At 54.0% G+C, this 22001-nt stretch overlaps 3 protein-coding genes across 11 annotated transcripts in view; 2 read left to right on the forward strand and 1 right to left on the reverse strand.

Annotated features, from left to right (window-relative positions):
* Positions 1–6626, forward strand: part of ATG4B (autophagy related 4B cysteine peptidase) — a 36900-nt gene extending 30274 nt beyond the window's left edge. For 2 of the 4 annotated variants that reach the window (XM_003813046.6, XM_063595658.1), the window contains 5 exons: positions 960–1038; positions 1364–1509; positions 3491–3547; positions 4082–4175; positions 4961–6626. In XM_003813046.6, the coding sequence (XP_003813094.1) occupies positions 960–1038; positions 1364–1509; positions 3491–3547; positions 4082–4175; positions 4961–5034 (450 nt within the window). In that variant the 3' untranslated portion in view covers positions 5035–6626. Of the gene's footprint in view, positions 1–959; positions 1039–1363; positions 1510–3490; positions 3548–4081 lie in introns of all 4 variants that reach the window. The other 2 variants (XM_063595656.1, XM_063595657.1) reach the window with 1 other exon arrangement.
* A 1897-nt stretch (positions 6627–8523) lies between these two features.
* DTYMK (deoxythymidylate kinase) lies at positions 8524–20015 on the reverse strand. Of its 4 annotated transcripts, XM_055109318.2 has the most exons (6): positions 19822–20015; positions 18937–19045; positions 15969–16085; positions 13400–13490; positions 11248–11445; positions 8524–9014 (listed from the first exon to the last, which is right to left on the reverse strand). In XM_055109318.2, exons 1-6 carry the CDS (start codon positions 19949–19951, stop codon positions 8904–8906), a joined length of 756 nt encoding a protein of 251 aa, XP_054965293.1. In that variant the 5' UTR covers positions 19952–20015; the 3' UTR covers positions 8524–8903. The 4 variants fall into 4 exon arrangements, with proteins under 4 accessions (XP_054965293.1, XP_003813098.1, XP_063451733.1 ...); XM_003813050.6 differs by lacking the exon at positions 15969–16085; XM_063595663.1 differs by lacking the exon at positions 15969–16085 and having other exon boundaries at positions 8524–11445.
* Positions 20016–20855: 840 nt separating this feature from the next.
* The window catches only part of ING5 (inhibitor of growth family member 5), a 43174-nt gene continuing 42028 nt past the window's right edge, over positions 20856–22001 (forward strand). For all 3 annotated transcript variants that reach the window (XR_010109562.1, XM_063595659.1, XM_063595660.1), the window contains exon 1: positions 20856–21233. The gene's annotated coding sequence lies outside the window, so the exon portion shown is untranslated. The remainder of the gene's footprint in view (positions 21234–22001) is intronic.

The raw sequence follows: 22001 nt of genomic DNA on the forward strand, positions 1-22001 counted from the left end.
GCCCTCTTGGCCTGAGGTCCCTTCGGAGGGTGGGTTGGCCTGTGAGGAAGGGACGTGTGGGCAGGGCCTGGGGATGGGCAGGGCTCTGTGAGGAGCTCCAGCCACAGGCTCCCCCATGTCATGAAAGCAAAAGGGGGCGGGGCACGGTGGCTCATGACTGTAATCTCAGCACTTTGGGAGGGCAAAGCGGGCAGATCACGAGGTCAGGAGTTTGAGACCAGCCTGGCCAACATGGTGAAACCCCGTCTCTACTAAAAATATAAAAATTAGCTGGGCATGGTGGTGCGCGCCTGTAGTCCCAGCTACTCAGGAGGCTGAGGCAGGAGAATCTCTTGAACCCAGGAGGCGGAGCTTGCAGTGACCCGAGATCATGCCATTGCACTCCATCCTGGGTGACAGAGTGAGACTCCGTCTCAAAAAAAAAAAAAAAAAAAAAAAAGCAAGCAGAAGGGAAAACCATCCTTTCTTCAGGTAACTCAAATTTTAGACCAAGGAGTCACATTTGTATGGAACTGAAATGTGGCTTCCTGTTAAAATTATTCAGTTGTCTGAACTTGGCCCCTCCGTCCAGCCTTCTGCCCGTCCTGCGGGGTCTCAGCTGCCCCCACACATAGGCCCCATCTCCATCGTTTCTGCCCTGTCAGGTCAAAGCATTCAGCAGGGCCGCCTCCCGCACCCCTGCTCACATCTCCTGCCAGGCCCCCTCACTCCCAGCCTCCCCAAAGCCCACCTCTGACATGAAGCTTCCCTGAGCTGAGCCTGCAGATTGGGTTTCTTGTGCCTGTGGGATGTCCTGTGGTCTTTCCTGGACAGTAAGCTCTTTGGTACCATGTCCCCTCCTGTCGCCTCTTGTGTCACCCAGTTGGGCCTCAGCAGGCCCTTGGGCCCCCTATGGCAGTGGGTGGGGGGATCGTCTGCTCCCACCTGGGACCTGTGCTCAGTCCCCCGCCCCTCCACAGCACTGCTTCATGATGCCCCAGTCCCTGGGCGTCATCGGAGGGAAGCCCAACAGTGCCCACTACTTCATCGGCTACGTTGGTGAGTCCAGGGTTCCCACCGTGTCCCTGTGGGCCTGTGCCTTTTAAGGGCATTCCATGAGCAGGTACCACACCCCAGGTGGCCACTTGAGGCCACTGGTGGAAAAGCAGCATGCTCTGAGAGGGGGGGTTCATTTTCAGCCTGGTCGCGGGCGGCCTCCTGTGTGCCCCTTTCCCTGATGGTCTGGTGCCCTCGGCTCCCTCCCCACCTCCTGCCCACTGCTTCTCAGTGTGATGTGGGTGCAGTGGGTCTGAAACGCGGCCTCCTCTGTCCCTTTCCTCTGCCGGCTCGGCCGCCCACCTGCCCGCCTGCCTCATCCTCCCAGGTGAGGAGCTCATCTACCTGGACCCCCACACCACGCAGCCAGCCGTGGAGCCCACTGACGGCTGCTTCATCCCGGACGAGAGCTTCCACTGCCAGCACCCGCCGTGCCGCATGAGCATCGCGGAGCTTGACCCGTCCATCGCTGTGGTACGTGGCGGCCACCTGAGCACACAGGCATTTGGTGCTGAATGCTGTTTGGGAATGACGAGGAAAACTTTCGGATTTTTGCGTTTTTTTTTTTCAGCATGTTGGGATAAGTACTGTGTTCACGTGGTTGGGAATCTGAAGGGTATAAGAGCCGGAACTGTGTCCTTGCACCCTCACGTCCCTCCCCCAGGCACCACCTCCTGCGCAGCCTTCATGGCCTTCGAGTGGCCCAGAGAGCGTGTGTCTGGATGTGAGCATGTGTGGGCGCGTGCTGAGTGTGCATGGATGAGTGTGAGCCATGGTGAGTGTGTCCCCCTCACACCTACATTTAAACACACGGGCGGCCCCTCCACCCACCCACTCCTGCACCACCTTTTGTTTTCTGGAGGCTCTGACTTGACCTCTCTGGGGGATTTCCTAAGAAGGAGCTTCCCTGTTTTTCCATTTTGATGACCTAGTTGTGATTTTTGGTGTGTGATTTATGCAGACGTGCCTGCCCTCAAATATATTTGATGGGGAAAGAGGCCAAAAAACCCCCCTAGAAATCATGAATGACGGTGACATGCTCAGGGAAGCAGTTAACCGAATCGGGGGCTCTGTTGTGGATGCTCCGCCCCATTTAGGAAGAAGAAGGCAGATCTGGGCCTGAAATGGGACGGTCTCTGAGCTGTGGCACAGCCCCAGAGTGCACACCACGCTCCATGCACCTCCTGGGCAGGGTGGCAGTAGTGGGGAACATGGGCTGGAGCTCTGTGGCTCACACTTTTTGTTTGTTTGTTTTTGAGACGGAGTCTCACTCTGTCGCCTGGGCTGGAGTGCAGTGGCGCGATCTCGGCTCACTGCAAGCTCCGCCTCCCAGGTTCACGCCATTCTCCTGCCTCAGCCTCTCGATTAGCTGGGACAGCAGGCGCCCGCCACCACGCCTGGCTAATTTTCTGTATTTTTAATAGAGACGGGTTTTCACTGTGTTAGCCAGGATGGTCTTGATCTCCTGACCTCATGATCCACCCACCTCGGCCTCCCAAAGTGCTGGGATTACAGGCGTGAGCCACCGCGCGCAGCCTGGCGCACACTTCTTACCAGAACTTAGTCACGAATTCCTCGTCTAACTAGAATTAGGTATGTTTGTTACTGTAAACGCGGCTTGGTGGCTTACAGTGATTGGCACTCTAACAGTCAGGTCGGGCTAGAGAGCCAGCCACCGCAGACAGAGAAGTGGACGCGTGAACGTTGAGTTGAGACCAAAGGGGCCACCTGGTGGGATAACTGTCCTCACCCGTGAGGAGGAGGAATGTCCCCTGTCCCCGGGGGAGAGTGCTCCTACACCAGCGCCGAGGCGGCAGAAACGGTGTCTTCAGGGGAAGAGAGTGCTCAGTTTGAGCTTCTCCTCCCATTTAGTTTCTTTTTGTGTTAACATCTGCGCATCTGGCAGCGTTGAGAATTCCTAGTGACTGTCATTACAGGCGGCAGCTTTAAGGATGTGATTGCCGGTGACCCTTGGCGGGTCCCGTCTCCTGGCTCCTCAGCAGGAGGCTCCCTGTGTCACGGTGTCCTTGGGCAGTTCTCGGTGGCCTTTGCCGCCAAGCTTCCAGGGAGCTGCTGGGTGAAGGCTGAGACCCAGCGGCCCTGCCTCACAGTCACAGAGAGAAGAGCTCCCCCCTTGGCCCTAACTCATAACCTGCCCCAATCCCGGAACACTCGGTGAGGTTTGAGAGATGCACACCACGTAACATCTCGTGGGCGAATCAAGGCACAGCAACGCAGTGGAGCCTGAGGGGAGCCGGGCACTGGTGCAGGGGACCATGCACAGGGCACCCTCGGAGCTCCGTTCCCGGCCACAGGAGCCAAGGCAGGCTGGAGTGTCCAGCACCTGCATGCTGGGGGCCTCTGCTGCGCCACTGGCAGTGGGAATGGAAGCCCCCACCTCTTAGCCGCCTGCAGATGGGGGTGTCGTGTTCTGCTCATCGTCATTTCGTTTTAGGGGTTTTTCTGTAAGACTGAAGATGACTTCAATGATTGGTGCCAGCAAGTCAAAAAGGTTTGTAGCCGCCCCACACCCACAGCCGAGCTGAGCCACCCAGGGAGACAGGCAGCGGGGCGTGCAGGGGTCGAAGGCCTGCGTCCAGGTCTCAGGCAGCCTCACTGGGCCGTGGGGAGCTTTGTCCCGCCTGGCACAGCTATGTAGCTGAGCCAGGGTGGGGTGTCCTGGATTGCCCATCTGGCAACACAGTTAACAACCCTGGGGACGGATGTTGCGTGTTGACTTTAGAATGGGATTTCCAGTGTCCTCATCCGTCTCCTGTTGAGATGGGGGTGGTGATGGGGTGCTAAGCTACGCTGGCCTAGTGCGTGTGGCCCACCCCCTCTGCTGTTGTGGTCAGACTGTGCTGTGTGTTGATCACCACACTGGGTTCTCGTGTAGCCTTTAGTGTGGAAGCTGCCTCTGTTTTCTCATCAGTGAGATGGGATGACAGTCAGCTTTGTCCGCTGGCTGTGGCCGGCCGGCCCCTTTCTCTTGGCCGTAGCAAGCACTGGGGTGAGGCTGCACCTAACGGCCATGTCTCACTAACAGCTGTCTCTGCTCGGAGGTGCCCTGCCCATGTTTGAGCTGGTGGAGCAGCAGCCTTCACATCTGGCCTGCCCCGACGTCCTGAACCTGTCCCTAGGTGAGAGCTGCCAAGTCCAGGTGGGGTCCCTCGGAGGTACGATCTGTGCCCTTGCTTCCCCAGTCCTGGCCCCCTTGGTTTTGACCATTAAGGTGTGTGTGAGCCTGAGCCGTGAGCACTTGGCAGTGGTTCGCCTGTGAGACCAGGTGTGGAGCGGAGCGTCCCCTCCTCCAAGCTTGCGCCCAGCAGCCCAGGACCCACCTCGTCTTCCCCCCCAGCGCTGCCTGCCCGGGCACTGTGGAGCTGGGCGTGCTCCCATGGAGTCCTCAGGGCTCTGGAGCAGACAGAACATGCAGGCTCTGTGGTGACGCAGTCCTGGGTGGGGGACTGGTTCACTTGGGCACCACTGGCCACGGGTGGCGTAGACCCCTTGGACCATGGCCAGCGTGCCGCAGGAGCCAGCCTGGGCTCGTGCAGTGAAGTGAGTGGCCGTGAGCGTGTCCTCCTCATCCCTGTCTCCCTGTGGGAAACTCTACAAACAAGGCAATGGCAATGGAACCACTCCTGATGACCACGAGGGTCAGACACGGGACAGAGGCCCCTCAGGCCTGAGATTGTGCCGGCCGCCCCCTGCCCTCCTCACCCTGCCCTGCTCCTCTTCTCTGCTCCCTCCCCCCATATTCGCAGGTCTGCACAACCCCAGGACCTGTTCACACCCGCATGGGGACAGCTGTCTGTGGGCTGCAGAGCAGGCACTGCTCAGTCTGCCCCACGCCAAGGGCACTTGACTCACACCCAGGTGGCCCACTCAAGATGCCTGATGCGCTATGTCCTGTTCCTTCTAGATTCTTCTGATGTAGAGCGACTGGAAAGATTCTTCGACTCAGAAGATGAAGACTTTGAAATCCTGTCCCTTTGAAAATCCTGGGGTCGGGGGTGGCACCTGTGAGAGCCTGGGGCTCCTGGTGCCGCTGCGTTCCATCCATCCCGCCCGCTCGCCTGCCGAGGGCTGTGCCCCGTGCTGCCTCCCCGCAGAGGGCCACCCGCTGTGCTCGTGGACTGAGGCTGCGCTGCCCGGGAGGCCTTACTGCTTGGTGTCAGACTGCCCAGCTCAGAGTGCCCGTCAGGGCCTGTGCATCCGCACGTGGAGCCGTCTGTTAGGAGCTTCCAGAGCGTTCTCTCGACACTGCCAGCCCCGTGTTAGCGCTTGGGCCTCAGTCCCACTTGCTCCCAGGCGCCGGTTCTGTGGTTGGTTTGGAATTAAAGTCCTGTTTGAAGTTGTCAGACACAGACATGAATTTCTGGGGCGCTCCCTGAGTCAGAGTCTCAGAAGACCTGTGCAGGCTGGCGTGAGAGGAGCGGCAGCTACACTGCGGCCCCACGTCCAAGGACTAGGCTGCTCTCCAGTGGGGCGCGCCCACCGCTGTGTCCTCTCTGCCCAGCCTGGCTTACCAAGGGCTACCTCAGTGGGAGATGAGGTTGGAGGAACGAAGGCAAGGTTCCTCCTTGCTTTGGGGAGAAAAGTATTCAGGAAGTGGGTGTGTGGGAAACCTGAAGATGGCGTGCACAGGACACGGCGTGGGCGGCCTGGGCAGAAGGGCGGCTGGCTGTCCTGGAGCTGCTGCTGGAACCTGCCCTCAGAGTGTCCCTTTCCAGTGCTGCGGCATTCTGTGGCAGCTTCCCCAGGTGTGGTGACGGGTGGGGCAGGGCCTCCACCTGTGACGGTCAGGCTTGAGGGTGGACGGCGTGCCTCTCCCAGGAGCCTTCCCCATGTCCTTGCCTTGCTGAGAATTGCCCTCCCATGCCGCTGAGGTGTTAGGTGGTTTAGGGCCAAAAGGGGAAAACCACTTGAGTCTTGTGGTGTGTGGTGGGCAGACACCACAGGGTGGCATCACCTGGTGGCATTTCCAGAACCTCAGCCCCGATTCCAGCACCCACCACCGCCTGACCCTGTGTAACCTGCTGTCCCGGGTCCCAGAGTGCACGCTGCCCCGCTGTTCTGCTGCCTGTCCTGGGAAAGTAGCTTTGCCCCACTAGGAAATGTAAACAGGAGGGCTTGGGGAGCGTGGGCACCTTTCTCACGAGCAGCTACTGCGGCGTTGGCAGGACTCGCTGCTGCTGCTGCTGCTTGTGTAGGTGGGGGAGCCGGAGATCCCTGAGGACGCGCGCCGGACACTCGGCACTGACCGGCCCACCTGGTAGCAGAGGACACCCCCAGCCCCCCAAGCATTGAAGACATAGTGTATTTCCTCGTATCCTTTCTCCCTTGGGTGTAGTTGGGGTGGGGAAGCAGGGAAGGCTGATGCGATCTCCATTCCTTGGGCTCCGCGTCCGAGTTCATGGTGCGCCGCTGTGCTGGGAGCTGCAGTGGGAATGTGTGGGACACCTTGACCAAAGGGGAGCTTTGTCTTGTGTGTTTTGAAAAAGGCTTAATGAAGACAATGTTGTTCATTCTTAGTAGTATAGTTTGCAATTCTTAATGGCAAATAATAAGTTTCAGTAGAAAACAAACCTTGTGTCTATTTTTTCCTTAAGTTCTAATTGAATGTCAGTTCCAGAAAAAAAATAAGTGAATGTTTCAGCCCGTAGCATCACACGTAAAGGATGCGGCTGCCTGCGTGGCGGGCTGTGGGGGCCTGAGCAGGTGTGTCCCCAGCCCTGGCGGGGGGCCTGTCCTGCCTGCAGCCTGGCTCTCTACCAGCCGTGGCATCGGCCACCTCATACAACCCTAGAAGGAAAAAGTGCAAGGAAAATAGGATTTTAGGAAAGTAAAATGGCGGTTCCCATCTTCAGCAGGAGGAAGTCACAGGAAGTGCCTGGAGTTGCAGGATTTGCCTCGATTTGAATCACAGCAAAGCCTTCCCCAAGTGCGCAGTGACTGTCCTGGCCTGTGGGAGGCCATGCCTGGGGCACAGCAGGGGGCTTGGTGAGGACATTGCTCACTCTGGCCAGTGCATCCCTGTGGGCAGCCCTGGTATAGGTGTGAAGGGCCCAAAGCCAGACCGGAGGGGGCCCTGCTGGGTCCCCGGTGAGGTGGCTGAGGACTTGTGGCCTCTCCGATGCTCGTATTCTTCTTGTGGCTGCTCTAAAAGATGATCACATTCAGTACCTGGAACAGCACAGCCTCTTCCAGACCCGGAGGGCAGACAGCCATATCGTGCTGTGGGCTCTAGGGGAGAACGTTGCTGTGCCTTTCTAGCTTCTGGATGCCAGAAACTGCTTGGCTCATGGCTCGCTCTTTCCTCCAGCCTCACAGCCAGCAACATGGCATCTCTCCAGCTTTTGCTGCTGGCATCTCATTTCCTGACTCGGACCGCCTGCCTCCCTGTTATGCGGACCCATGATGGGCCAGGCATGGTGGCGCCAGCCTGTAATCCCAGCACTTTGGGAGGCTAAGGTGGGAGGATCACTTGAGCCCAGGAAAGAGAGGCTGCAATGAGTCAAGACTGCACCACTGCACTCCAGCCTGGACGACAGAGTGAGACCCAGTCTTAAGACAACAAAAAAAGGCCCCTGTGATGACACCGGGCCCACCTGGATAGTCCAGGAAAGTCTTCATCTGAAGGTTCCTCACCCAGGCCCATCCCACAGCCCCTGGCAATGCTTACCCAAGAGTGAAATCCTTTTGTTTTGCCTGGGTTTGTCTCTTGGCCACAGAAGGGTGCTGAGACCCACAGCTGCTGCCCCCACAGATGGGGGACCCTGCCTGCCTTCTACTCCAGCACACTGTATGCTGCTGTCTACGCGGAGTGTGCTCTGTGGGACAGATTCTGCCAGGAGTGTCAAATCATTCCTTCTAAGTGTCACTTTTAAGGGGATGCAATGGGCTCGGCATGGTGGCTCATGCCTGTACTCCCAGCACTCTGGGGAGGCCAAGGCAGGTAGATCACTGGAGCCCAGGAGTTTAAGACAAGCCTGGCTGGCAACATAGCAAAATCCTGTCTCCACAAAAAATTAGCCAGGCACGGTGAAGGCCTGTAGGCCTAGCTACTCAGGAGGCTGAAGTCGGAGGATCACCTGAGCCCAGGAGGTCAAGGCTGCAGTGAGCCACGATCGTGCCACTGCACTCCAGCCTGGGCGACAGTGAGACCCTGTTTCCAAAAAAATAAAAAATAAAGGATAGGATGAGAAGTTAAGCTCCAGGGTTGCAATGAAAATAGCAGAGTTAACTTAGGTGAGTTCAGGACGTAAGCTGTGATGACACTCGGATATAGCCTGGCTGGACCCAGCGAGCCCAGGGCATGGCTGCAACTGTTCAGACCCACAGTGGGACTCCCTCAACTAGGCAGGAACCAGGGTCCAGGAAGGCCCTACTGGGCCCAATGAAGCCTCTTCTCTCCTGGGATGGAGGTTCCCATTCAAAGCCAGCTCCGTCCTCAGTCTAAGAAAAGTGAAGCGTTCCACAAACAATTTTCAGGTCGTTTTTTACTAGTGTCTGGAAGACATTTAGGAGAATTCCAACTGATTACCATTTACAGTGATCACAATGAAACTGCTCAGTTATCACTGAACTTCAGTAAGAAAATACAACAGAGTGCCATCAGGACAGGGGAGAGGGCAGGAGACTGCTCCATCGCTCTGCTCATGTCCACACTGCCAAGGTCCCCACCACGGGGCTCCCCAGTGCACCCCAGCTCCGGGGCAGAAGAGGCAGCCTGCAGATCTCTGCTGCCGGGAAAGAGCTCCTGAAGTTGTGGGGTCTGGACACCGCTGGGGACGGGGCCTTCCGCGAGTCTCCCACCTCTCGGGGGACTGCAGGGAGAGGCGTCTCCAGTGGGCAGCCTTGGGTCACTTCCATAGCTCCCCCAGCGGCTTCTCTGTGGCGGTGCGGATGGCGTCCTCAGAGAGCACGCGGATGTCCTCATGGACAGCTTCAATGCTTTTGGAAGCATCCACCATCTGTTCCCACCGGGGTTTCAGGAGAAAAAGAGGCTCATCAGCACGTTCCAGGCTGGTCACGGGAGCCCACGCCTGTAATCCCAGCACTTTGGGAGGCCCACGAGGGAGGACTGCTTGTACCCAGGAGTTCAAGACCAGCCTGGGCTACATAGGGACACCCCATCTCTACAAAAAATGTGGCACCACTCTACTCCAGCCTGGGTGACACAGTAACACCCTGTCTCAAAACACCACCATGTTTCATTGTGTCCTCTGTGCTCATGGGGATTTCACAGGCCGGGCTCTGGAAGGCCAACCTGAACCTCCTGGCACACAGTGGTGACCTCCGGGATACCCCACACCTTTCTCTGAACCTCAACCTTGACAAGTGTCCACGGTAGTCACCCGGCATTCCTGCCACAGCCCTGATGCAGGAGAAACATGACGTGCCAACTGCCCACTCCTGCTTTAAGCCGACCTCAGCCTCGTGACCCCAACCCCGCTGAGTGCCCACCTGCAGGAGTGAGGCACAGCCCACAGCACAGCCAGGCCCACCCAGCCCACCAGGTCGAGGTGACTGTCCAGCTCGCAAGCGGCGAGTCGGAAGCACAGAGGGCAGACCCTGCCCTGCCCACGCTCCTGTGGCTCCTGGGCCCTGCCTGGAAGGTGAGGAAGTTCCACAGCAGAAGCCAGACAGCAGGACCAATGCAACACTGGGCCTGACTCGTCCTTGCGGGGAAGATGAATTTGGTCCTAACAGCTGTGCTGCACAATGGCGTGAACGGTGCGAGGAACGTGGGGAGGGCATAAGCGCGCCGGACAGCCTTCTCTCCACCAGAAGGCAGGCAGTGAGAGGGACTCAGAAGCGCTGGCGTCTCAACGGCATCCCGGCTTCTGCTGTCGGGTGGCACCGGACCCTTCTCAAGCTTCTGGGACAGCAAATTCTAGAAAATCTGCCAGGGGCGTAGAAGGCACTTGGAAGAATCTAACCATTTCATGAGGTGTGACCGTGACGGAAGGAGAGTCCCTACACAAGGGCCACCTTCCCAGATGCCTCTCACTGGCCACTGTGCAGCCACACAGCTGTCGCCCAGAACCGCCCAAGATGAGCCTCTCCGGGCGGAATGACTGCCAGAGAATGCCGCACTGCCAGAAAAGGGCACTGCTATCCCACCTGCGTTCCGGGAAACGAAAAGCTGCGTGACCAGCATCATCTGCAGGCACAGCCAGTCGGGCTGGGGCGAGATCCTCGGCCCTGCTCTGGAGGAGGAGCTCAAGGGACTGAAGCTCCGCGGGCCGTGGCCACAAGCGACAGTGCTGGCGCCCGACGTGCCAGAAGCCCTGGCTGCCGCCTGGAAAGAGGCCACGTGGGCAGCGGTGGGCACGGGCGACTGGAGTCTGGGAGAGAGGTAGGGGCTGTGGTCGGGAGGAGCAGAGGCGGCCAGCCTGCAAGTCCACTGGGAGGGGAGAGTCCAGCATCCTGGGAGCAGAGCCAGACCTGGGACTGCTGAGACTGAAGGAGGCAGGACTGAAGGGAGAGGCAGCACACAGCACCCTCCTGAACTCAGACGGCAGCACACAGCACCCTCCTGAACTTAGATGGCCAGGTGCTGCTGCAGGGCCCATGCCCAGCGAGAGGCCACACCAGAGGACACAGTGGCAGGAACAGGCTGGTACTCGTGTCTGAAGAGGGGCTGAGGATGTGGAGGATTGCGCAGACTCTCACCTGACCCACCAGACAAAGCGCCAAATGTCAACATTTAGCAAAACTCATCGGGTTAGAATTTGCTGGCACTGGCCGGGCGCGATGGCTCACGCCTATAATCCCAGCACTTTGGGAGGCCGAGGTGGGCAGATCACCTGAGGTCAGGAGTTGGAGACCAGCCTGACCAACATGGAGAAACCCCATCTCTACAAAAAAAATTAGCCAGGCATGATGGCACGTGCCTGTAATCCCAGCTACTCGGGAGGCTGAGGCAGGAGAATCACCTGAACCCAAGAAGCGGAGGTTGCAGTGAGCTGAGATCGTGCCATTGCACTCCAGCCTGGGTTGGCACCCAGAGCAAGATTCAGTCTCAAAAAAAAAAGAATTTGCTGGCACCGAGAACCCCTGAACGACTACTCCCGGGGCACCACATCTGGGAGGACCAGACGGAAACGGCAGCAGCTTTGCTGGCACGACTGCGCCAGTCACCACGGTGTCATCCTGAGCCACTTCTCCACGCTTCCTAGTGTGCAATTCTGGGATTCTCACCTTCCAGTTCAAAGTCGTGTCTTTCATGAGCTGGTGGAAACACCGGAGCGCCCGCTCCTGGAAAGCCCCGTTCTCATAGCGCTCATGGCCAAACGCTCCCCGCTTGGCAGCATCCGCCAGCTGTAACTGGAGGAACAGGACCAGGTCGGGTTTGGGAAGGCCCACGTCTGGCTGTTTACACCAATCTAGGGAAAAATTCTGCCAAGAAAGAACCCAACAGTTAAAGCTTAGTGTAGTCTAGGTTTTTGTTTCGAAAGTCGTAAAAACAGGAAAAAATGAGGGGACATTTGGTGAGGTACCAAGACGTGAGACTGTTTATATTGTGGCTCTTGTTTAATTTTTAGAACCTCAAACGTGTCGGTTTCTCCAGTGTCACCTTTGTTTTTCCTTTGTAAACAGACAAGTGGACAGAAAAGTAGGTAGATAGAATGGCTCCCAGTCCCCGCCACCCACAGCCCAGGCCCCATGGAGGCCCTCCCAGCGCAGCTACAGGCCTGCTGGCCAGGAGGAAACAGTCTATGTACAGAGCCCCTGGAGACCCCCGGCCTAGGACGCCTGCAGCAGAGAGCAGCTGGGTCCGGACACAGGCACGAGGTCCTTGGCAGTGTCTTTTCTGCCACATACACACGCCAGGGTCTCCTCTCCCACGGAAGAGCAGGAAGAAGACAGGCACTCCTAGAGCCTGTTATGTGCCAGCCTAGTCTCATCCACTGGCCCTTCTTGCCAGGGCTGTGCGAGCACCCTCTCTCCCTCCCTTACTCATCCCATCTCCCTCCAAATGCTGTCCTGTTTCCGGAGGAAAGGTAGGACCAGAAAGGCTGTGACTGCAGGCCACACATCACACGACAGCACAATGAGCTGAGGGAAGGCGTCCACGAGCGCCTCCCACACAGCCTGCGGCTCTGTCAGCTGATCCGCACAGCAGGAAGAAGCAAAGGAATCATGAGTCTTGTCCTCCTTATTTACAACGTAATACTTCAGAGGGGAAGGACTCAAGCTAACACATGAAGAAATGGCAGAATTAAAAAGTGAGGGCGTGGCCGGGCACGGTGGCTCACGCCTGTAATCCCAGCACTTTGGGAGGCCGAGGCGGGCGGATCACGAGGTCAGGAGATCAAGACCATCCTGGCTAACACGGTGAAACCCCACCTCTACTAAACAAAAAATTAGCTGGGCATGGTGGCAGGCACCTGTAGTCCCAGCTACTCAGGCGGCTGAAGCAGGAGAATGGCGTGAACCCGGCAGGCGGAGCTTGCAGTGAGCCTAGATTGTGCCACTGCACTCCAGCCTGGGCGAGAGAGCGAGACTCTGTCTAAAAAAAAATAAATAAAATAAAAAGTGAGGGCGGTTATCATGAAAAATAACCACATTATCCTTCTTTTTACTGTCTCTTTAAGGGACAGAGCTGGGCACAGTGGCTCACAGCTGTAATCCCAGCACTTTGGGAGGCTGAAGCGGGAGGATCACTTGGGCCCAAGAGTTGAAGGTTATAGCGAGCTTTGCTTGTTCCACTCTACTCCAGCCTGGGCAACAGAGGGAGACGCCCTCTTTCAAAAAACAGGGGAAAAAAGTACTACAAGTGAACCATCTTTGAAAATGCATCTGGAGGCTGGGTGCAGTGGCTCATGCCTGTAATCCTAGCACTTTGGGAGGCTGAGATGAGTGGATCACTTGAGGTCAGGAGTTTGAGACCAGCCTGGCCAACATGGTAAAACCCCGTCTCTACTAAAAGTATGAAAATTAGCTGGGCATGGTGGTGCATGCCTATAATCCCAGATACTCGGGAGACTGAGGCAGGATAATCGCTTGAACTCAGGAGGCAGAGGTTGCAATGAGCTGAGATCACGCCACTGCACTCCAGCCTGGGTGACAGAATGAGAGACTGTCTCCCAAAAAAAAAAAAAAAAAAAAGCATGTGGAAAATATAATCCAAATACCAACTATGGTTCTATCTGTGAAACAATCTCTAGCTACATAAATGTTTGCTCTTCTTATTGATAAAACCAAATTAATCTAGCAAAGAGATAAAAGGAATATAAGAATCACGAAACTCTGCAGAGTAATCTGAGGCATGTCACTCGTACTCGCATTCAAGGGCAGTCCTGGGTCCACACATCTGTGCTCGCCCGACAGGAGGCCAAGTGGCACTCACCTCCTTGGCACCGGTGAAGGCCACACCAGAAAATGCGTATCTGTCCACGACGAGGGTCACACCCTGGCTCAACTTTTCCTTAATTAACGGCCTGAAAAAGAGGATGCTCCTGAGCCCTGGTCCTGTTTCATAGGCCTTGAACTGTCAAGCTTAAATTATCCCAACAGGCTGTGCGCAGTGGCTCACCCCTATAATCCCAGCACTTTGGGAGGCTGAGGCGGGCAGATCACAAGGTCAGGAGATCGAGACCATCCTGGCTAACATGATGAAACCCTGTCTCTACTAATACAAAATATTAGCTGGACATGGTGGCAGGCACCTGTAATCCCAGCTACTCGGGAGGCTGAGGCAGGAGAATTGCTTGAACCCAGGAGGTGGAGGTTGCAGTGAGCCGAGATCACACCACTGCATTCCAGCCTGGGTGACACAGCGAGACTCCATCTCAAAAAAAGAAAAAAAAAATTATCCCAACAATACAACTCAGAAATCTCATATGACAACAAGTATAGCACAGTGATTTGTAACCTTACTTTTAATCCAAAAAGGTCTGGATCTTCTCTAGAAGATGCCATACCCACATCTCCAGCAAAACCCAACATGGAAAAGATAACCTTACTAAATAGTAACAAACACAACTGGTAAAGTTCAATGTTCCAGAAACACGGCAGGGGAAAGGAGATGCACTGTCAGCTGTCTTGGGCAGAGAGGCCAGCACTACCCTGTCGAGGAAGAAGAAAGCACAGGCAAAGAAGAGAGCAGAGGATGGTGGCGGGGGAAGCGTGGGCACAGCCAGCAGGTGACTCATCCATGCTCATGACCCCTAGCCTGGACTGCAAGGATGTTCTCAACCAAATACCACAAGTCCACCATCATCCCTACAGCTGCCAAGATCACGGATGTACAAAGACACGGGGCCTGACACTAGAGAGAAGCACTGCTCAAGACAGAGAAAGAAAAGTCCGATTCATTCGACTCAGCCAGTCTCACTGGGGCCTTCAAATCACAGGGGCACCCACATAAGGAGTCAACTGGCCTCTGACAAAGCAGCAGAGGGATGCAATGGTGCAAAGGCATTTTCCTCAATAAACGCTGCTAGAACAACTGGACATCCTCATGAAAGAGAATAAATCTAGACCAGACCGTATACCCTCCACAAACATAAATTCAAAATGAATCACAGGCCTGGCACGGTGGCTCACGCCTGTAACCCCAGCTTTCAAGGAGGCAGAGGCAGGAGGATTGCTTGAGCCCAGGAGCTCGAGACCTGCCTGGGCAATATAGTGAGACCCTGTTCTCCACAAAAGGGGGGAAAAAAAGACAAAATGAATCACAGACCCAAATGTAAAATGCAAAACTATGAAACTCCTAGACAGTAACACAGGAGAAAACTTAGATCACCTGGGGTTTGGCAGACTGTTTAGATACAAAACCAAAGGCACAGCCCATGAGAGAATTGATTAAGATGGACTTCACGAAAATAAAAACTTTGTGCTTTGTGAGAGACACTGTCAAGAGGAGGAAAGGACAGCCGGACGTGGTGGCTCATGCCTGTGAGCCCAGCACTTTGGGAAGCCATTTGGCGGGATGGATCCCTTGAGGCCAGGTGTTTGAGACCAGCCTGAGTAACAATAGTGAGACCCCATCTCTACAAAAAATGTAAAAATTAGCCAGGGATAGTGGCACGCACCTGTAGTCCTAGCTACTCCAGAGGCTGAGGCAGGAGGATCACTTGAACCCAGGAGTTTAAGGCTGCAGTAAGCTGTGATCATGCCACAACATTCCAGCCTGGGCAACAGAGCAAGACATTTCTCTTAAAAAAATAAGGCCAGGCAGGGTGGCTCATGCCTCTAATCACAGCACTTTGGGAAACCAAGGCAGGAGGACTGCTTGGGTCCAGGAGTTCAAGACCAGCCTGGGCAACAATAGTGAGACTCCATCGCTACAAAAAATTTTACAAAAATTAGCCAGGTGTGTTAATGTGCCTATAGCTGCAGCTACTTGGGAGGCTGAGGTGGGAAGATCACTTGAACCCGGGAGGTCGAGGCTGCAGTAAGCTGTGATTGCGCACTGCACTCAGCCTGCATGACACAGAGACCCTGTCTAAAAAAAGAAAGAAGAGAGAGAGAGAGAGTGAGAAAACAGAAAAGGCAAACCACAGCCTAGGAGAAAATATGTATAAAAGACACATTTTATAAAGGACTGTTATCTAAAGCATACAAAGAATTCTTAAAACTCAAAAATAAGAAATCAACCAACCCCCTTAAAAAGTGGGCCAAGACTGGGCGTAATGGCTCATGCCTATATTCCCAACACTTTGGGAGGCGGAGGCAGGCTCATCACTTGAGCCCAGGAATTTGAGTCCAACCTGGGAAACATGGTGAAACCACATTTCCTCAAAAAATACAAAACTGGCCGGGCATGGTGGCTCGTGCCTGTAATCCCAGCACTTTGGGAGGCTAAAGCAGGTGGATCACCTGAGGTCAGGAGTTCAAGACCAGCCTGGCCAACATGACGAAACCCCATCACGAATTAAAAAATAGAAAAATTAGCCGGGCATGGTGGTGGGCACCTGTGATCACAGCTACTTGAGAGGCTCAGGCAGGAGAATTGCTTGAACCTGCGAGGCGTAGGTTGCAGTGAGCCAAGATCGCCCCATTGCACTCCAGTCTGGGCGACAAGAATGAAACTGTCTCGAGAAAAAAAAAAAAAAGAAATACAAAACTTAGCATGGTGGCATGCACCTGTAGTCCCAGCTACTTGGGAGGCTAAGGCAGGAGGATCGCTTGAGCCTGGGAGGTAGAGGCTGCAGTGAGCCAAGACTGTGCCACCGTACTCTAGCCTGGTTGAGACCCTGTCCCAAAAAAAAAAAGAGTGGGCCAAAGCACTTAACAGATACCTTATGAAACCAGATACACAGATGGCAAACAAGCATATGAAAAGATACTCCACATCATATGTCAGCAGGGAAATGCAAACTAGAACAATGAGATGCCACCACACACCTATCAGAATGGCAAACATCCAAACACTGACAACACCAAATGCTGGTGAGGATCTGGAGCAATAGCAACTGCTATTCTCACTGCTGGTGAGAATGCAAGATGCTGCAGCCACTTTGGAAGACAGTTTACCACAAGCTTGTCCAACCTGAGGCCCGCAGGCTGCATGCGGCCCAACACAAATTTGTTAAGCTTTCTCAAAACGTTACGAGATTTTTTTTTTTAAGCTCATCAGCAATTGTTAGTGTATTTTATGCGTGGCCCAAGACAGTTCTTCCAGTGTGGCCCAGGGAAGCCAAAAGACTGGACACCCATGGTTTAGCAGTTCTTCACAAAAATTAATAGTCTTACCACATATTAAAGCAGTGGTGCTCCCTGGCATTTACCCAAAAGAAGTGAAAGCTTATGACCACACAAAATCCTGCACCAGGATGTTTATAACAGATTTATAACTGCCAAAACTTGGAAGCAACAAAGATGTCCTTTAGTAGGTAATGAACTATGGTACATCCAAACAAGGGACTATTAATTAGGGCAAAAAAGACATGAACTATTGGTCGGGCATGGTGGCTCATGCCTGTAATCCCAGCACTGTGGGAGGCCGACGTGGGAGGATCACTTGAGGTCAGGAGTTCAAGACCACCCTGGCCAACATGGTGAAACCCTGTCTCTACTAAAACATAAAAATTAGCTGTGCATGGTCGTACGCGCCTGTAATCCCAGCTACTCAGGAGGCTGAGGCAGGAGAATTGCTTGAACCCGGGAGGCGGAGGTTGCAGTGAGCCGAGACTGAGCCACTGCACTCCAACCTGAGCAACACAACGAGACTCTTGTCTCAAAAAAACCCAAAACAAAACAAAAAAAAACTATCAAGCCACGGTTAGAGGAAACTTAAATATCTATTAGGGAAACAAGTAACCTGTAGGAGAATAGATGGACAAAAGAGATGTAGCCCTGGGTACCTGGGATAAGACTATTATCTAAAAAGTAAAATCAGGATTATTCTTCATTTTAAATTGGGCATATACGTGTTTCATCACTTTTCTACAAAGCCACAAAAAGCAGAATCAGAAGAACAATTGCCTCCATAAATTCTAGATGTGTTAAAAAGATTATAAAAATGGTCTCATTTTCATTCAAGACTTGGAGTGGGGACAGCCTTTCCAAGCAAGACACAAAGCTAAGCCGGAGGAGAGTAATGCAGTGTTTCATGCATGTAACACAGATGATGAGGAACCACTGAAAATTCACCAGCAGGGAACTGGCTACACGCACCGTGGAACAACTTTTCTAGAGAACATGCGACGACAATTAAAGAGAATGAGAAGGGCAGAGTTAGGGGATCTTTAAGTGCAGAAATCTGTAAGGCAGAGTTAGAAAGAAAGCTGCCAAATAATTGGTATGACCTCATTTATGTTAAAAAACAAAATTCTAACTATAGTAGTTTCTACATATGTATATAAATGTAAATAAAAACATTGAAAGAACACACATCAAGTGTTGAATGAAGAGGAAACCTACTACAATGATGTAAAACAAAAAAAGGTGGTAGGAGAGTTCATACAAACTCAGTTACTAATGTATCAATAGTGGTTATCAATTTTAACAAATGTAACATAACACAGCACATAAATAATGGGGAAGCGGGGAAGGCAGGGGTAGTATGTAGGGAGCTCTCTACATACTCTACTTTTTGATCAGTTTTTCTATATACCTAAAGCTATCTTTAAAACATTAAGTCTATGAGGCCAGGGGTTTGAGACCAGCCTGGGCGTGATATGGTGAGACCTTGACTCTACATTTAAAAAAAAAAAAAAATTAGCCGGGCTTGGTAGCATGCCCCTATGGCCCTAAGCTACTCGGGATGCTGAGGTGGGAGGACTGCTTGAGCCTAGGAAGTTGAGGCTGCAGTGAGCCATGATCGGGTGCCACTGCACTCCAGCCTGGGCCACAGAGCAATACCTTGTCTTAAAAATAAAAAAAAAAGGGCCAGGTGCGGTGGCTCACACCTGCGTAATCCCAGAACTCTGGGAGGCCGAGGTGAGTGGATCACAATGTCAAGAGAGACCATCCTGGCCAACATGGTGAAACCCTGTCTCTACTAAAAATACAAAAATTAAATTTAAAAATAAAGTAAATTAAAATTGCAAAAATTAGCTGAGCATGCTGGGGCGCGCCTGTAGTCCCAGCTACTCGGGAGGCTGACGCAGGAGAATCGCTTGAACCTGGGAGGCGGAGGTTGCAGTGAGCCAAGATCGCACCTCTGCCGGGTGACAGAGCGGAACTCCGTCTAAAAAAACCCGAAAAACTGAAGTCTATTAATTATGGGGTGTGGGGAGCAGGAGGACGAAATAGCATTCATTAGCGCCCTTTGGGAACTAGGGCGCTTCACCACCTCTGCCCACAGGACTGCTAAATAGAAGAACCTCAGGCCCAGCACTACTGTCATTGTCATTCAGAATCGAGTGCTGCGTTCACTGAATCTCAGGAGGAAGGAAAGTGGCAAGGGCAGAGGGAGCAATGTGCAATGGTTTTTACACTTGTTCCCAGCGATTTGCAGAAAAAAGCAGGTGCACCGAGTGATCCTCCACGTCACTTTTCTTTTGCAAGTAGGAACTCAGAAGTTTGCCGATTTCAGTTGATCTTTCTAGAAAAAAAGAGAAACAGACAAAATACAAATGAGATCAGGCTTTCCCTCTACATTACAATATAGTTTGGACTGAATTTCTCCCGGACTCAAGTCTCACGTTGAATTTTACTTTACTAAATCTCTAGACAGGCTTGGATCTTCTGCGGAAGCCAAAGGAATTTCTCTGAGAAATAACAGCAATCTGCAAACAAGCTGGGATGAAAAATGCTTTAGGAAAAAAGAACTCGGGTAGAAAGTAGAGACTTCAAAGAAAGCATTTATAAAATTTGTGGACTGGGTGGCCAAAGATTAAGGTCAATGCTTCACTTGAAAACTTTTAAATATATGCTATAAAACCCCTGAAAGCGCGAACAGCCATCAGACAAAACACAACACCAGAAAAACCCACAAAAACGAGACATGGATTACAAAAGAGCTGGAGGAAACTTTTGGGGGCGAGACCACGGTTTCGCGCGGGTTTACCCGTCAGTCATCACCATACCCCGCACTTAAAGACACGCAGCGTGGACCGGGCGCGGTGGCGCGCGCCTATGTTCCCGGCTACCCGGGAGGCTGAGGCGGGAGGATCGCTTGAGCCCGGGAGGTCCAGGCTGCCGTGGGCCGAGATGGCGCCACTGCACTCCAGCCTGGGCGACACAGCGAAAGCCCGTCTTTTAAAATAAAAACCGCACAGTTCACAGCACGTCAGCCGCAGACAACGAAGCGGAGCAAAGAGCCCCTGGGAAGGCAGAGGCACCGAAGGCCGCGGCGCACCCCCCGCCGCGCGCACCCACCCGGGAACCGGAGCAGTTCGGCGCGGTGGCCCGCGGCGCACAGCGCTTCCACCAGCTTGCGGCTCTGCGTGCTCTTCCCGGCGCGGTCCACGCCCTCCAGCACTATGAGAGCCCCGCGCCGGGCCGCCATGACTGTCCACCGCCCGCCGCTGGCGTCTCCACACAGCCTTCCGGAGCTCCCGTTGGCCGGCGTCAACAGCGCGCGCCGTGATTAGCTAGTATTTCCCGGCCTCGGCCAAATTCGAAGGGATTGGCCGGGGCCGGGGCGAGGACGACGCGCGGTGGGACCGACACCCGCGCCTGCGCCCTGGGCCGCGCCGCCACTGGAGCCGTGTCCTGGGCTTCCGGGGCGGAAACTGGGGCCCCGTGTCCCGTGCGGGCCTCCGTCCTCGGGCGAGCGGGGCCCTTCGCTCCGGGAGGGGAGGTGACGCGGCGCGGGCTGGACGGCCGGAGACGCGGGGTCAGGGCGCGGACGAGGGGAGCGCAGGGTCGGAGGGGCTCCCGGGCGCTGCCCGCCCAGCGTCGGCTCTCGTTGGCCCCTGGCTGCGCGCAGCGGGCCCGACTCTCAGGGCCCTGCGGTGCCCGCTGCCAGCGCGAGGGCTCCGGTCACGCGGCGCGCGAGACGAACGAGCGAGATGCTTCCCGAAGCGCGGGGCCCAGTGCAGGGGCTCAGCCGGGGCTCCTCCCAAAGCTCACCTGGAGCCCAGCACGACTGCGTTCTGGAAACGCTGTGTTTGACAGCAGGGGCAGGATAGGGGGCTGTGTAGACACTGGCCACGTGGCAATTGTAGGAGAACCATGGGATCGATAAATGTTCACTGTTGTCCCTGAAGCGCAAAACTGCAGGGCTCTGGAGAGTCCGTGTGTGTGTTTTTGTTGTTGTTTTTGTTTGTTTGAGACAGAGTCTCGCTCTTTCACCCAGGCTGGAGTGCGGTGGCGCGATCGCTGCTCACTGCAACCTCCGCCTCCCGGGTTCACGCCATTCTCCTGCCTCAGCCTCCCGAGTAGCTGGGACTGCAGGCGGCCGCCACCACGCCCGGCTAATTTTTTGTATTTTTAGTAGAGACGGGGTTTCACCGTGTTAGCCAGGATGGTCTGGATCTGACCTCGTGATCTGCCCGTCTCGGCCTCCCCGAGTGCTGGGATTACAGGCGTGAGCCACCGCGCCTGGCCGAAAAGTCCGTTTTAAAAGATGATGTATACAAATTATGGCACGGAGAGAGAACCGGCAAGTTGTTTCCTCTTTCCATGCCTCCAACTCCTCTGAAATGTGGGTCATGATGATAATAGGAAAAACTGTCTCTGCCATAGAGAGGTGGAAAAAGTCCCGCGAAGTGTCCCCGGTATCTAGAAAGCGCTCAGTAGTGTTTGCTGTTATCTTAGGGATATCAGGCTGCCTGGACATTTCTCAGGTGAGACTTTTTGTTATTTTAGATATCTAAAATACTACTATCTATATGTGCCATATTGTCAGTTGTCAGCTAGACATCACTTTCTCTGCTTAGCAGAAGAAATGGTAGGAACTGCATTTCCCAGAATCATCTGTGTAGCCCTGGATTACAGTCTACCAGACGAGGCACTCTTACCTTTCGAGGCGATTATTCTTGGGAGGCACCCTTAGCCAGAAATACAGATGAAATTCAAAGCTGTTGTCTGTTTTGAGAACCACCTGCCTCTCTGATGTAGACCAGGAAATTGCTGGTAGCTTTTTAAGTGTTGAGTTTGCATTGGTTTTTTCCCCATGAGCTCTTGAGACCACCACCCACTTCAGTGCTTTGGGCTGAGGTCATTGGCAACAATTTCCCGGACTTTACTCCCAGCATTTGTGTAAGCCCGCGATTATATTATCATTGCATACTTAGAGTAGCTTTATGTTTTCCAGACTGAAGCCTCCCCAATTCAGTTTGGGGTTCTGGAAGGATATGGGTTATATTGTTATTACCAGTTATGCCCTTTTTTCCTTTTTAATTTACTTTTATTGCTTTTATTTTATTTGAGACGGAGTCCTGCTCTGTCGCCCAGGCTGGAGTGCAGTGGCGCGATCTCAGCTCACTGCACCCTCCACCTCCCGGGTTCAAGCTATTCTCCTGCCTCAGCCTCCTGAGTAGCTGGGATTACAGGCGCCCACCACCACGCCCGGCTAATTTTTGTATTTTTATTTTATTTTTTTTGAGATGGAG

The sequence above is a fragment of the Pan paniscus genome, chromosome 13 (genome assembly GCF_029289425.2).
Source record: "Pan paniscus chromosome 13, NHGRI_mPanPan1-v2.0_pri, whole genome shotgun sequence".
NCBI lineage: Eukaryota > Metazoa > Chordata > Mammalia > Primates > Hominidae > Pan > Pan paniscus.

What these genes read in the sequence shown, in the direction of transcription:
- DTYMK (XM_063595663.1), bottom strand. Translation starts at nt 19,951, where the DNA reads ATGGCGGCCCGGCGCGGGGCTCTCATAGTGCTGGAGGGCGTGGACCGC. An exon ending in GCAAATCGCTGGGAACAAGT is followed by an intron (nt 13,491 to 18,936) that starts GTAAAAACCATT and finishes CCTCTTTTTCAG; the next exon opens with GCCGTTAATTAAGGAAAAGT. An exon ending in CCTTCACCGGTGCCAAGGAG is followed by an intron (nt 11,446 to 13,399) that starts GTGAGTGCCACT and finishes CTTTCTTGGCAG; the next exon opens with AATTTTTCCCTAGATTGGTG.